Source organism: Neolamprologus brichardi, chromosome 7, assembly GCF_056152115.1.
Source record: "Neolamprologus brichardi isolate AB-2024 chromosome 7, ASM5615211v1, whole genome shotgun sequence".
Lineage (NCBI taxonomy): Eukaryota > Metazoa > Chordata > Actinopteri > Cichliformes > Cichlidae > Neolamprologus > Neolamprologus brichardi.
The window spans coordinates 55,026,796-55,043,226 of NC_142110.1; the positions used below are offsets into that span (position 1 = coordinate 55,026,796).

Here is a 16,431-nt window from a genome sequence, read left to right on the forward strand (position 1 = left end):
ATTAAACATTTGTAGTATTAACCAACCGTGAAGGTCTCTACTGCAATGAAAAGTTCCCTGCCCACCTCTCCTCCACTGCGACGAGTCCAGAGAAGCCGTCTTCCGCAGCTTTTTCCTCGCCGTTAACAGCTGGCTGCTGTCAAAGAATCGAGGGGAAAATGGAGCCAGCGGGAGCGAGGTGGAGTCAGACTCGCCTTTCTGGTGTTGAAGCGTGACGGCCGTGAGGTTCTTCTGCTGGTCGTCCTCTGAGGTGGGAAGTGGTGGAGGAGGCGGAGGAGGAGGCGGTGGAGGTGGGGGAGGGGGACCCAGTGAAAAGTTTGACGGCGTGGCTGAGAGTGGGGGCAGCGATAGGAAGGGAGGCGAGGGATCGAGGCCTTGGAGGTCGACCGCAGGTAAAGAGACGCTGTCACAGCCGTACGCGTCCAGCGGGAGAGGAGCAGAGAGTTCTGGGAGATCTGAGATGCAGTCGGTCTGAACGCCGGCAGCCTGGGTGCTGGGCTGCTGCCCAGCACGCCTCCGACTGTGAGTCTGACTCAGGCGCAGGCGGCTTGACTTTAGAGTCACCTGGCCTGGATACCTCTGTGTGGGGAAGCAGCAAGAAAGAAAGTAAAGCTGAAGGACTGAGTGTAGTTTAAGCAACATTACACACATGATTTTGCTTTAACCTCCTAGGACCTGCCATCCACATATGTGGACATCACAATTTGGGTTATTTAGACCAAAATACTACATTTTGCTCTACAAGTGCCTGATATCCACTTACGAGGACATTATACTGCCACTGTTTTATTGAAATTTTAAACAAATATCCTCATATGTGGCTCTCACTTTTCTTAGAAACAAAAATCAGGTAAAAAAAAATAAATCTGGTAATTCTTTGTTTTTACGTTCATCGGATCCCAATCAGCCCAAATATCAAAGAGAAATTAAAAATGCATGCCATGGAAGAGTTCGGGTCTTAGGAGGTTAATGTATCAAGACTATGTAGATGTCACTACAAGAACATAAAACACTGTGGACAAACACAAAATCATCTTTTAACTAAAAAAACGAAAAGTTACTCATCATTGGTGTTTGGGGAGGATTCAGTAAAGGTTCCTCCTCAGATGACGTGTGTGTTTATGTTAAGTCCTCACCTGCTTGAGGCTGCGAAGCCTGTCAAGTGTCCTCTGCCTCTCCTGACTCACTCTGGCGTTTTGCTTAGCTTCATCATCTTCATCTCCCTTTTCACAGAAACAGCAAATGAGATGAATGTGTTGTAGCAGGGTGAGGAACAATTGCTGCTTTCACTGCTTTGGTATCGATATTTGAAATTTGTCTCGCAGCAAGTTCTAAATCAAAAAAGTTCAATCATTGCTTCAGAATATTTGCCATGTCTGTGAGCATCAAAGTGGACTCCCTGTTTTCTTTCTGGTGCTATAATAATAAAACTGCATAGAATTAACTGGTAATATCATCTCTTCATTTACTGATAGAGTAGAACAGTGAATATATAAATCCTACCCCTTGCAGCCACAGATAGAAGTTTCTTACCTGCTGCAGCTCCTGCAGGGATTTGCTGTCAGCATGGCTACCTTGGCGCTGTTGTATCTTCTGGTTGTGATTGATGATACAGATTTCCTATTTGAGGAAGAACAAAACACAAACATAATGTTATTAAAAACAGACCTGTCAAACTTATCCTTAACCCACAGGAGATAAAGCACACGACCGTATCTTTAGCCATCGGTAATTTACCTTCTTATTTTTGAGGTAGACTTTCTTGGCAGTAATGCGGCCCCTGCGGGCCTCGAGCTGCCGGGTCCTCTGCTGCAGGGCGCAGAGTTCTTCTTCTCTGAGGGGTGACGGTGGGGTCGTGGGGTCTTCTACACCCTTCATGGCATCAGGACTCTCAAAGGTATCGTAGTACACCACCTCATCCTGTCGCTCTGGCAGAAAATCAGAAGACATTGAAGATTCAAATGCTGCTTGTGCAGCTTATACAGCTCGTAACAATGGCTCAAGGATTTGCTCTCTGACTGACTATGAGTAGAAGAAAAAGTGGTACTGAGTGATAAAGTCAAAGCAGGACAGCTGTGGTGCCACGGGGTAAGCAAAGGACTTAACTGGGAGGATGAGGTTGGAAACCAATGAGAAGCCAAAACATTTTGTTTTATACTTGAAAACCACATTTACAGCACATGTAAGCATCAGTCATGAGTCTGACACACTGAGCTATAACAGAAAAAGAGAAAGAAAAAGAACAACCTGAACCAAACCATCTAAAGAGATGCTCACCTGTCATCTGCCTGCGCAGACTCTGCAGCTGGGCAGTCAGCAGCAGCTCCTCGCAGCGCAGCACCTCGGCCTGAATGTCATACAGCTGCAGCTGTAACTCATAGTACAGCGCCTCCAGCTGGTCCAGGCGAAGCATGGCATCCTCCCCACCCTGTAGACTCTGCATCTAGAACAACAACCACAGAGACTATTTCAAAGGCCAAAGGGCACCGTCCACAGGATTTTCCAAAAGCTCTACCTGAGTGACTGCATTTATATTTCACATTAACAGATCCGGTGGAAGCTGAGCCAGTGTTTGTGTCTTCTCTAAGTGCTATGCTACAACACACTGACCAGGTACATTTTTAGTTTTAGTGTATTTTCAAATGCACAGCAAACATTTGACCTCACAGTCATTCCCAGTGAGTCATTTCCACTCCTGCAGACCAGGAAGTTGTTCCCTCCATTACAGGATGCCACAGCCATGAGCTCATTTTCCATCACAGCTATTATCTCGAGTTCTTCTCTTCTGTTAACTTCACTATGTCCATGTCCTCTTATTGTGGCTTCAAACCTGACTGAGCACCACCTTTTCAGAACACACCCAGATAGGCTTCAGAATTTTGACACTGATCTTGGTCCACATGTGTGATTCATTTTTGGGGTTTTTTTTTCAGCAGCATCAACATGTTATGTTTTACCTCCTCCTTCAAACCATGTTTCCTCTGTTCCAGGCAGATCTCTTTGGCCCTCATGAGCTGCAGAGTTTCTTTGGAAACGGCAAACTGCAGCCGCTCCATGCGTTCAACCGCCGCTGTCCACGCTGACTTTCCAAACTTTCTCTGGTCAGCTCGCATCCTCTCGTATAGAGCTATAACACATACAGTAAAGAAGTAAGTGAAAAGGGCTAGAGCTGCAGCGATTAGTCAGCTAGTTAACTGGCAAATGATTAGACATTTAAACAGCAGTTTAATGACCATAATTGTGGTTAATAGTTTTGAATCATTTGGAGCAAAAAGAACATGTGAAAAAATGGTTTGGCCTAAACGCTATAGTTTATTTCTGGAGCGTTAAATGCCTAAAATGGACAAACCAGCAGTGCTTTGACTTGAAATCCGAAGTAAATAAAGCCCATTTGAGGAAAAACATATTTTTATTCCAATTCATAGCAGAGAAGGTTTGAGGATTAAAATGTGTCACAAGTCAGGGTGGAGTGTATGTTAATGACTTTGGTATGCCAGAGGTTGGAGATGAGAACAGAGCCAGAATGTTTTATTTTCACATGATCTCTAAGCGCTCTCTTATGAAGTAAACATACTTTCATAAAGGTTCAAAGGTCACCACAAAAACAACGCCAGAGAAACTAGCCTCCTGTGTGTGTTTACCTTTCTGAGATCGAGTTGTGGTTTCAAAGAACTTGACAGTCAGGTCTTGAATGGAAAGCACTGCGGCGTGAGCCTTCTTCTGCCACTCCTCGTCCTCTTTTCTCAGGCTCTCCACACGACGAGGGCCGAGTCGCTCAGTCTCCAGAGAAATCTGGCAGGAGTTAAGGCAGCTTGTTAGAACAGCTTAAATGTACAGTACTTACATTAGATCAGGTATCATCAGTGAGGTAACAAGAGTTTTTATAGAAAGACTTTGCAACATGGTATTTATGCTTTGGTCTTACTGTTCTTTAATAATGTTTTTTTAAGTCTATCTTTGTTTACATTTTGGCAAACGGGCTCCAATTAAATGATGCCAAACTAGCAGCTGTTGGTTCCTGTTTAGGTATGTTCATGTATACTGGATTACTTTGAAACTGTAGAAAACTAAAAATATGTGTAAAGCACATTTCAGAGTTAGATGGAGATTCCCAAGCAGTTTTATGACCATCGTAGACTGTATATAAAAGATGGACGCAGCTTCCTGGTCTGAAACTTAAAGCAGACGAAGAAGCTCCTATTAGGCCAGTTTTTTTCCTGATGAGTTTATGGATAATTGAGTTTCAAGCAAGAAGCAACATTCTTGTGCCAAAAACATCAGCTCTAATCGCGATTTGAGTCAATCCCTCTAGACTCACACGTCATAAAGCCCAACTTCAGAGCATTAGAAGGCATGTTTACAACACACACACACACACACACACACACACACACACACACACACACACACACACACACACACACACACACACACACACACACGTATATATAAATATAAAAGAGAACAATTTTTCAATCCCAGCTGGGCTAACTTGGCTCAAAGAGAAATCCATTGCCTTAACTGCCTCTTTGAGCTCCCTTTTGTTTGAAGAACACTGGCATGCACCTGTTCTGATCATTGTATGCCCCGCTTTCCTTTCTCTAAATCCCACTTCACGTCTGCCAGTTTGAAAACCACCACAAAAGACCATCTATAGCATTCTGAAATACCAGGAAGTCACGGCAGATGGTGATAACAAAAAGGAAATGGCTTAGGCGCGTCTGTGCACGCTTATACAGTGACACTGACCCAGTATACTTGTGAACAATAAATAAAACGATACATGCGCGAGGTCTTTTTTTCCCCTCCTGCCAGGTGAAAAAAAGAGGAAGAAAAAGAAAAGCGGTGTCACGTGGAGTTGTGTTCTGGGTGTTGAGGGAGAAATACAACCCCCTCTAAGAGGAGAGGGCAGGGAACAAAATGTACACACAATATAAGCTAAACTCCTTGCGAGGGCCTCCTGTGCATGCAGTCGTATTTCAATATCTTGATGCAAAACAGATGTGCGTAGGTGCTTAAAAATAAACAAGACTATAATAATCCCAATCAAAGCCCAAAGGCTTTGATTTATGTTAACCAGCATACTCTGTGCTTTTATTCTTGTGCAAGTGAGGCACAAGAACAGGGAGTGGTTCGGGGGTGAAACCGGGAGCAAGCGGGGGAGGAGAGTCTACATCAAAAGAAAAGAAAACGTTTGGCAGGAACAAATCTTAGAAAGTATATTATTTATTCACCTAAAAATGTCAACAACATGAGGAAACAAGAGCAAGGTTGCCTTTTAGCAGGTCGATCCCACCTGGTGAGGATGGACAGACATTCACCAGCCTCCTTTCCTTTACCTTTTTGCATGCCATCACTGACTTTGTCCCTGCTGACATCTGCAGCAAATCAAACTGAAGAAAACATCTCTGCATAAAGTTGGCTGTTGATCATCAGTCTGTTAGACTGGTTTTATGCAAAGCTGAAACGCATCCAGACAACTGACAAAATGCATCACCTGCTCTACGAGTAAAGCAGGCCAAAGCCCGTTGAAATGTAACACAAACACTAGCATTTGGGGAATTTCCTGAAATGTGCATTGTTTGAATATACTTGGTGTCTGATCAAAGTCTCAATAAGTTATGGAAATAAAAGAAGTGCGGTGCAAACAAGTGATGATTCAAACCTGTACAGTTGCTCGGAATAGGTGACACATTCCTATGACTAATATACATTGGGACTATGAGCCAAATGCAGTAAAGGAGTTTTACATTTTAATTACATGTCAGCTTTAAAATGCTTTCTGCATGTTTGGCTGAAAAACAGGCCAACTAGCCACACAAATAAAATTAGCATCCTTTTCCCCCAGCCTGCTCCCTTCTAGTGTTTTATCACTCACTTCCTGCATACAGTTTAAAAATACAAAAAACAATGGTGGTGGGGGTTGGGGGGGTTGACTGAGTTACGTCTGTTAACACCTCTGGTCATGGTGTCATACAGTGATATGTCAGCCCTACTTAAAACAGAGGTGTGACGCCATTTCCCACGCTAAAGTGCTGGGATTACAGGACGGATGCTGTCATGGTAGCCCTTATCTCATTCGATTAAAATAGCATGACTGTGGTAGATACGAGGCAGTCTTCATCAAACAATTATTTATAATTATTTGAAAAACCTGCAGTTCCTTCAAAGAACCTATTTTAATTTAAATTGTATCTTGAGGTATTTTGTTACTAGCATCCTGTCACACAGGAGTGAATGTATTAAAAAAAAAAAAAAAGATAACACACTTAACCAGGCATAAAATATCATTTTTTGGACCAGGAAGGTGATTCTCAATCAGATATTAGCTGAAAACTTGACATGTGCAGCGTGTCTTTCACATCTACAGCAAATGAACAGTATCTGAAAGTCACGTCCTGCAAAGAACTGACACAGGTCTGGGACATACAGCTGTTTCCCGAAGCCTTATCAGAGATACTCTCAGTGGGAGGGTGGCCGCCAGGAATCAATCTTAAGGATGGGAAACAGGCCAAACTGCACAAGAACTGGATTGAAAATCAGTGCCAACATGTTTTATGAATTACTGGATCAAAATTTTACATCTTTAGTCATCAGTGTGTATTGAGGAGGTAAAAACAGAAGTACAACAGTGAGTGTCTACAGTCATCTGTAAAACATGGTGATGTCTTGGTCATGGTTTCGAGCTGCTAAGAAGGAAGACTTTCAATATATTATCTATTTAATTAATTTTGAACTTAAACATTTAGACCACAAAGAAAAAATGAGGACTTTTAGAACTAGTAAAAAACAATTAGATGAATTGCTTAATTAACTAATTTATGTGCATAGAAATGTTTTCTCTTAGCCCCTTTCTACTATTACCTACTCAGCTTGGCTTGGCTCAATTTTTAGGGTTTTCCATTCGATGGTATCAACAGACAGGCTTCCACACATTGGCCAGTCACTGGCTTCACTCCATGAGTCATGAGAGCGACTACATCACGAAACCCGCCATTTTTGAAAATGGCTACACAAAAAAACAAAACAAAACAACAACAACACCATGATCCCCAAGTTTGACGAAAAGCTGTACACCGAGCAGCAGCTATACCATCGCGTCGACGTCCTCCGTTGTTGGGTTGTGTGTGTCGCATGCAAATGGCATCACAGGACTTTCAACAGTATTGGTGTAATGACCCCGGGCACATTAGGTGGTACTCGTATGTAAGGAAAGCCACCAAATCCGAGCTGAGTCAAGTCCCTTCGAGTCGAGTTGAGTAGGTACTAGTGGAAAATGGCTTTTTGAGTCACAGGAAATTAAAACAAAGCTGCCTCGATGACACACTGAAGTAATGACAAAAGAAGGGCGAGGAAATAAATGTTTTTCAGTGATGCAGGGCGGTGGAGAGGTGGAGCATAGATAAAAGAGCAGAAGAACTTAGCAGAGGTGAATCTAGTGTAGCATGTTGACAACTGTTGCCATGTTAGAATGAATACAATGTGAAACTGTAACTGGAGCTCACCATGGCACAAAACCATCTCTGCCATGCCACAGTGAAACCACATTTTTAATTCATGGCTGCCCTCTGACCTCCTGAGCAACAGGACACCCACGCTGGACTGCTCCGACATGCTACGGACAATGCACCGTTCACCAAAATGCCTGATGAGAGAACATTCATTCAATTTTCCATCAGCTCTTTGCTGTTTCTGGTAAGCTCAGATGTCTCCAGTTGAGAGCGTGAAAACTTTTAGCTGAAAATTCACAGCTGAGCAGTAACAATGGTGAAATTAATGATTATACATATATATTCATATATCTCAGCTCCTACTTGTCAGCAATATTTACTGCTTTCTGACATTTTACAGACTAAACTATTTTAAAGTTAATTTAGGAAAAATAATTATCTCCAAGAAGATTAACCTAACTTTTAAGTACCAAAAAATATATCATGTGAGTATTAAATAATTTTTTCCCAATTCTCTCTAATGTGTAATGCCTCTACCTGACAAGATTACACCTTACTTAGATTACTTTCAGACAGTCATTTCCTCTTATGTGATTCCATGTGATTATGTTAGCTTCGTATATGAATGGCAGCCTGGTCACTTTTCATTAAAGGTCAAACATGCATCAGTTTAAACTTTCAATACATCCTGAGTCTGAATGCACGTAGTCCCATTAACAGCATGCACAGAGCTCTCCTCTATCTTTAGATGCTTAGCTCACAAGGGGACAGTTTTTTTTAATCATCATGTCAGGGGCAAAAAAGAAAGGAAAAGAAACTGTTAGACTGTTTATTAAATATCCAGCTACTTCAACATTTCAGCATCAACAGTGATCTACAGTATAAACATCAGAGTGAAAAAGACAGTTTGCTTGCTTTTAGTTGCCACATCCACTCACAGGCCTCTAGTCTATCTATCCCAGATTTAAGACATCATCAAATCAAGCTTTACAATTTCAACAAGGAGAACAGAGTCTGGCTAATGAAACTCTTTCTGTTCTTTGGAATCTCATGTGCAGAACATTATATACTGCAAGTACTATGCATGGTTACATTACTGTTCCAGAAATGCTTACATGAAGCCATAAAAGTGACATATGTCTGAATAACAGGACACCACCACTTTAACAGACTGATGAAAGCAGCATTGTTGTTTATTTAAAAGGGCTCCGCTATAACATTGCAGCGTGTAGGTCCTTGAAGCACTTTGGTCTTTTCACAATAACCTCATACATGCCATGTGTATTACTGCATTCACACTTGCAGATGAGGTCAGAACAGGTTGTAATACTAGCACCCGTCTGCCTTTTTCCTCCTCACCTTTACGACAACAAGCAGGATGCAAACTGCATGTAAGTGACATTCTCCTATGTGCTGATTCCCTCTTACACCTATTCCCCTTTCTTCACAAAGGAGAGAATCTCCACACCCCTGACTCATCAGTTTGAAAAAAGCCAGCTCTGTGTCAAGGTATCATTTGCATACAGCTTTGTTTTCAGCCATTGGATTGCCCTGAAGGGAGCAGGTGGTACAGCTGGAAAAACTTGGGCACATGAAGCACATGGAGAAAATAAAAAAGGTTTGAGGTAAAAGTTGAAATAGTTGCATTCATTAGACACTACATTAAAGTTCAGGTTTAACATCATACCACACACAGACTACCAAACAAATGCTGAAGGATTTGTTTCCAGCAATGTAGCAGATCTATAAAACCTGAGGAATTAAAAGAAAGTAACAGAAAGTCTGACTCTCAGACTCTCGCTGGTTGTGAAACACCTGAAAAATCTTGGGAGGAGGAGGAGGAGGAGAAGAAGAAGAAAGAAATGTAATCTTAGGAAAACATTTTGATGTTTACCTGTTTTTATTTATCTATTTTATTTACAATCACAAATTCTCTATTTTGTATTTCAACAGTTAAAGCAATATTATAAACACTACTATGTAGTATATAAAAATGCTGTCATGGGCTAAAGCTGGACTACATTTCCCATAATGCAATTCATAAGCTCTTTAATTCAACAAAACGCCATGCTTTTATAGCCCCACCTACCCACCCGCAGCACAACAGTTTGTATTGCAGCATTGTAGTAATCTACACAAAAATGTACAAAATGTCAGTGAAGGCTTCACACTTTGCACAGTTCATCAGAAACACATTGCTTATTTCTACTGATTTTTTTTTTCCACAGCATAAACAAGACTGCTAATCTTAAAACATAAGACTGCCAACACAGCTTAAAGGATTAGTTAATCTGCATTAATGGGTTACACAACTTATAAGCAAAAAATATTCACTGGTCATGGCCGGTTGTGTCAAATGTAAAATATTCACAATTTTTACTATTTTCTACCTTTTTTTTCCCTTGGTGCTTTGGACTCTCTTGCTCAAAAGAAAGATACAAAAAATATAAATAACTAATTGGCTATAGCAAAATACCAGAAGCTTTGAAAGATAAAATACTTCTCTTAAATTTGAAAAAAGAAATCTGTAGATTTACTGATTCAGACATATTTTTCTTATTGTCAATAAATAAAAAAGACCAACAATCAATGACGTGTTAGCCCTCCTCTAAAAACAGGTTGTGAAAAGAAATATTTTTAGTAACACTAACTTTATTTACAGGAAACTATTTTAGGTTATAGATAAATCCATAAATCCTTTGGTAGCTGGACATTTATAACAACAAACCACAGTTTATATTTGACTCAGTTCCACTAAGTGCAACACTGATGTGTTTTTAATATATCTGACAACAGTGGAGCTTTGCGTACAGCGAGTAGAAAAATGTACTAACACTTAAAATTTAGATTTCTTTTTTCCTAACTATTGCAAACATTTTGACTTCTCCTTTAAAAAAAAGTGCAAAGGGAAAAACAGTGAAATATCTCACTTAACATCAGCATCCGCACAAGAACCATCAAAACACACACAGAAATCACACCCCAGACACACACAAACACACACACACACACACACAGGCACTTGTGTTGTTAGTGACAAGATGCCGAATAAGCATGCTGTGAAAGGCATGTTGACAATGTAAAATACTCACAGCCCAACTGTGGGTGAAAGACTGAGACAGTCTATGAAAGAGAGAACAAAAGACAGGTAGAGAGATAGTAATAGGGACTGTATGGGACATTATTTCTATTGTCCATTAAATTAATGTCCATGAAACGTGCCTAACATGCGTTGTGCTTATCAGTGTAGACAGACTCTGTTTAGAAATTAATGGCAATTATTTACAAACATTCACCAATCTGTCTGACAGTGTTTGCAATCAGTCTGAGCTAGACCACAACTATTTGGATACAGGATGACTCCCAAGAGACAACCCAGGCAGTCGCCTTGTGATCAAAAGTCAGGGATGCTGCATGACCAGTCTGTGGGCAATCAGGTGATCACCCTGACCACTTGCAATTTGTGGCTGAATGTAAAGAAATTCAGTGCAATCACAGCAACCTGACCTAGTTGCAAGACAGATGTTGTCCTATTTTTACTCTAGCTAACTTCTAGTCTGATTGTCTTGGTTAAAAATATGAACTATCATATTAGTGAGAAATCAGCTGATTTATCCAATTTTCTATTGGATTTCAATGTTATGTATATCACTTCTTATCCGCTGAGCTTTTGGACAAGTGTACGAGAAGCAGCTAGAACTCTGACCTACTGACTGAGCAGGCATGTGCCTCCTCCTCTCCATGAAGTCTGTGAGACAGTAGGGATTAGTCTGTGGATTTACTTCCCTTTCCAAGCCTAATGAAGAAAAGCAACAAAGACAGAGCAGAGAAAGAGAGTGGGAAACAGAAGGCTGTGCTGAGGCTGCAGAATTACTGAGTGGTTTAGTGACTGCTGCAATAATACTTATGCTGGTTAAGCTGCTCTGCGCTGGGGGAAAGCCTCTCTGCTGATCCTCTGACCTCCACAGCCCCCAGTAGCAAATGCATAGCGCAGATCGGCTACTACCCAACCATCAATACCACTGCACCCAGCCTAAAGACCTAACACTGCTGGTCAATGCACTTGGCTTAGAAGTGTAGGCTCACCATGCAGCGGTTCAGGGATCGTTTTCCAGCACTAATCAAACCATAGCAACAGCACTTTAACTGCTAACATGCACCACTGTAGAGCACACCGACCAGTTAGTCGGCAATAGCTAGTGCTAAACCTACTTAAATCAAGCCCCTCAAACAGATGGTATTTGTAGCAGTGTGCCTGTGTGTATTACCTTAATCTGCTGTCGGCGCAACATTGCCAGTTCCCTCATGTCCCTGAAGGGCTGAAGCAGGTAGTGATAGAGCTGAGTTGTGGCTTCCAGCAGCTCTCCATACGCTTCGTCCTCCTCCGGGTACACCTGCAGCAGCTCCACCATGCTGTCCATCGCTTTGTGTTTATCCAGCACCTGGAGACAAAATGTGCATTGAACAGTATAGTCAGACAAACAGTCCACACAGTGAAAAACACTGCACTGGAGTAAAAGGTTGCTGATGCGAGAAAACCAAAAGACTAAACATTTCAGGCTTTACAAAGCCCTAGTGGTTGCCAGTAAAGACCAAAATCTAGACCAAAAGTGCCACAAATAATAGTTTTATAGTTTTTACAGGCTTGTTAACCACTAATTACTGTACTCTGTAGCTTTTAGCTGGGTGTAAATATAGTTAAATCAATAGTTAGTCAATCAGCAACAGATTTAATGATTAAATAGTGACTTAATGTTCAAGTCTTTTTTTAAGTAAAATGCTCTAAGTTGACTGGTTTCAGTTAAGGTGAATATTTGCTGGTTTCCTGATAGTAAAGTGAGTCTTTGGGGCCTTTAGCTCTATTACAGATCACCCAAAATACCTGAGAAATTATCGGGCAGATATATTAGTAATGACATTGTTAGTCATCCCTAATTTTCAGCAAGCATCACTCAAACCTGAGTGCATGGTGTATTTGTATTTGTTAAAGCTCTTAAGCTGTTTATCAGGTGCATGTTAGTGGGTGAAAAGAGCACCAGGACAGAGTATGAAAAATATCACCAGTGGGGTTTTTTTTAATGACTGGATATGTGACCTATAAAATCAGCATGTGTATTAAATGGAGCAGGAGAAACCTGGTTATTCACCTATCTGTTTACATAGTAGATTTCTGATATTCTATGTGCACCCATGTGTTGACTTCTCACCATCACAACCACTATCTTATTCACCCACAGAGACAGATCGGAACCAAGGATAAGAAGTTAATTATTCACTGTGTCCTGGTCCCGATTAGTACTACAAGTAACACAGGCATGTTTCTGAAAAGCAGAATGTGTACGTGTCTGCATGTTAGTCTGCTCAATACTTTGTAAAATACACAAAGATACCATGATTTCATATAACTAACATACTTGGAAAATATACCAACACACCTATTTGTCAGTCTACAACTCCTGCAACTGGTGTGTTGAGGGCATTGGAAAGTTGTGTAAGCTTAGAAATATGCGCATGTTAGAAAAATGTGAACATTATCATTAAAAGCTTTAAATTTATTGTAATTTAATGCTAATGACATGCATCTTTTCATAATTAGGCATGTCATTTTGACTCTTTATAGATATTTCGGTCTAAGTACTTTGAGTACTGAATTATTACGCAACTACAGCCAAAGTCTCAAATTACCCTAATTTCTGTATATTTTGCTAGGAGAATGGGAAATTAATGCAAACATACATGGAAATACACTACAGAAGCAAATCGGAGTTTAAAAAAAATCTAACAAGCTTGAAAATCAAGATTGCATGACCATCTTTATTCAACATAGGCTGAACTCGCTTATGCAAGCCTTCATGTAATGTCTTCAATTAGTCTTCAAGAAATAGTTCTCTAGGCTTCTTGAAGGACATCCAAATCTCTTCTTTGGACCTTGACTGCCTTTTGTTGTGTTCAGAGCTGTGCAGCCAGTCAGACACTTTCCAGATAGTACTGCATGGTTTGATCAAAATATGGCACTTTACAATACTGATAAAAACCTGCTGCCACTGATTTTCAGTTCTTATGCAATTTCGCTCAGTCACAACTGAGACCATTTCTGATATTCCTTTTTCTGATATTCCGTTCACCAAGTTTCCAGCTAATAGCTCTTTGGGAATCATTGTTTTGGTGCAAAAAAGCGATTCTATACCTATACTGGGAACAAATTCTGTGTTTTTGTGACAGTGTGCTTGTAACAACAGTTTAAAATTGGCTCTTTGCTAGGTTATCTGTCATTTGTAGATAAAACAGGCTTTTTTGTCTGAAGGACAAGGATAAATGCAAAGTGGCTTAATAAACCAAAACAAAAGAAAAACACTTCCCTGAAGTGGTCAAGTGCAAGGGCTGGACTGGAAAGAAGTGAAAAAGCAGACAATGTCCAAGGAAAAACTTTGAAAGACCTTCACAAAAACGGTAAAACTTTGCTCCAGAATACTTAACCTTCCTCTTGCATTAGGGTCGGCCGTGGCCTGTTTTTAGGATTTAAATGCATAAAAGTGGATTTTAAATTTGTTTATTTCAGCAAGACATTAGACTTTGTCAGAAATCTCTATTTAAACAAACAAAAACAAAAAAAACAACTGAATTTCACTAAATTATAAAAAGCTCTGGTGAAAATGATGACCTTTGTGTGTTGGAGTTGGTTTCGACCCAGTTATAATATGTGACTATAAAACTAAAAGGTTTTATGATTTAGGTTTTAGTGTGAAAACTGAAATCATAAACACACTCTGAGCTTTCCCACACTGTCAGAGAGAGAGTACACATCTCCAGTTTGTAGCATACAAAAATAAGAAGATTTACAATAAGCCAAACTCTTGATTGTATCTTTGCTAAAGATGAGAGGACACAAAAAGCATAGCAATATAATTGACCATCTTTCTGAGGACAATAGATTATCAACCAGAGGACAAAGATACATCTGATGAGGTCATCGCATGTGCTAGAGCTGCTCTCACTTCTGCTGAAACATACAAATCCAGAAGTGTTGACATAGCTCCATCCATCCATCCATCTTCATCCGCTTTATCCGGGGCCGGGTCGCGGGGGCAGCAGCCTAAGCAGAGAAGCCCAGAACTCCCTCTCCCCAGCCACCTCCTCCAGCTTATCCGGGGGAACACCAAGGCGTTCCCAGGCCAGCCGAGAGATATAATCTCTCCAGCGTGTCCTGGGTATGCCCCGGGGCCTCCTCCCGGTGGGAGATGCCCGGAACACCAACCCCAGGAGGCGCCCAGGAGGCATCCTTGTCAGATGCCCGAACCACCTCAGCTGGCTCCTTTCGATGTGGAGGAGCAGCGGCTCTACTCTGAGCCCCTCCCGGATGGCCGAACTTGTCACCCTATCTCTAAGCGAGAGGCCAGCCACCCTTCGGAGGAAGCTCATTTCCGCCGCTTGTATCCGCGATCTCGTTCTTTCGGTCACTACCCACAGCTCGTGGCCATAGGTGAGGGTAGGGACGTAGATCGACTGGTAAATTGAGAACTTCGCTTTTACACTCAGCTCCCTCTTCACCACGACGGACCGGTGCAGCGTCCGCATCACTGTAGCCGCCGCACCAATCCGTCTGTTGATCTCCGGCTCCCTTCTCCCATCACTCGCGAACAAGACCCCGAGATACTTGAACTCCTCCACTTGGGGCAGGAATTCGTCCCTGACCCGGAGTGGGCACTCCACCCTTTTCCGGCTGAGAACCATGGCCTCAGATTTGGAGGTGCTGATCCTCATTCCCTCTGCTTCACACTCGGCTGCGAACCGTTCCAGTGCGAGCTGGAGGCCTTCACCCGATGAAGCCAACAGAACCACATCATCCGCGAAAAGCAGTTGTTGTTGACAAAAGCAGTTGTTGACATATCTTTTTAGTCCAATAACTCCTGGCTTACATGGTAGGGTAATTGCTGCACATGTCATCAAAGTGACGCCTGGGATTACCTGGTTTGCTGTGACAAGAATAAGTGACATCAAGACACGTTTTGATCCGTTTATGCCATTGTCATTTTTTGAAGGAAAAAAAGTCCATGGCAACATTTGGAATGGCATTGATGAGAATACCTGGATGCCTATAATGGTGTTCTTCTTGCTGTTGTGTACAGATCCAGCAATGAGAACACTGATAGTCTTAGGGACACATCAACAGGCAGAACTATTTTCCAGACTACAATGTCACTTCAGACCTTCGGAATAATATCAAGAGTCCTCAGATTTTACAACACCAATACTAGAGCAACATCTGACAAGCTTGCTCCCATTAGGAACGGATGCAGGTCTTTCCACTGACTGATGTTCAACCCTGAGGTGACAGTAGATGAACATTTTGCCCCTTCCCATGAAAAATGCACCTTCTGGCAATACATGCCCAGTAAGTCGCGTAATTACGACATTTTGTGATGTGATGCAAAAACTAGCTATGCATAGAACTGTAGAAGACTGGAAGATGCGGAAAAGGAAAACCAGTGAGTGGCATCCCTGAGAAAATTCAAGGAAAACATCTAATCTTTGATACGATAACTGGACTGCAGGGGTCACAATGTGACAAATTCTTTACCATCTATGATACTGGACAAGAACTATCTGCCACAGATAAAAACAATACAGGTATAAAAGCTACTTTTGGCTGCTCCTTTATTCACCAGGGGTTGCCATAGTAGGTAGCTCCCATGTTTGATTTGGCAGATGTTTATACCAAATGCCCTTTCTGACACAACCCCCAAGAGGTTTGTGTTTCCCTTTGAAACAAAAAAAATGGTATAGGTATGATTTCAACTAAGAGAGCCATTGAAAAGAAAAAAAAATCCCAGTATAACATGTAATGTGGGTCATAAATTACATTACTTCATCACTGTAGTCACTAAAATAGTGTTCTCAGTTAAGGGTTATTAATTCTGGAGCTGCACAATTACACTGCAAGTTAGAAGAAAAAAAACACTGTTGGTTTTAATTTGTTGAC

At 41.4% G+C, this 16,431-nt stretch overlaps 1 protein-coding gene across 1 annotated transcript in view; it reads right to left on the bottom strand.

Annotated features, from left to right (window-relative positions):
• The window catches only part of jmy (junction mediating and regulatory protein, p53 cofactor), a 28,061-nt gene that overhangs the window by 3,773 nt on the left and 7,857 nt on the right, over positions 1–16,431 (bottom strand). The window contains exons 2-9 of the mRNA XM_006796896.3: positions 11,720–11,893; positions 3,642–3,792; positions 2,958–3,127; positions 2,278–2,443; positions 1,738–1,928; positions 1,534–1,620; positions 1,137–1,223; positions 66–579 (exon numbers count right to left, since the gene is read on the bottom strand). Coding sequence (XP_006796959.2) covers positions 66–579; positions 1,137–1,223; positions 1,534–1,620; positions 1,738–1,928; positions 2,278–2,443; positions 2,958–3,127; positions 3,642–3,792; positions 11,720–11,893 — 1,540 coding nt within the window. The remainder of the gene's footprint in view (positions 1–65; positions 580–1,136; positions 1,224–1,533; positions 1,621–1,737; positions 1,929–2,277; positions 2,444–2,957; positions 3,128–3,641; positions 3,793–11,719; positions 11,894–16,431) is intronic.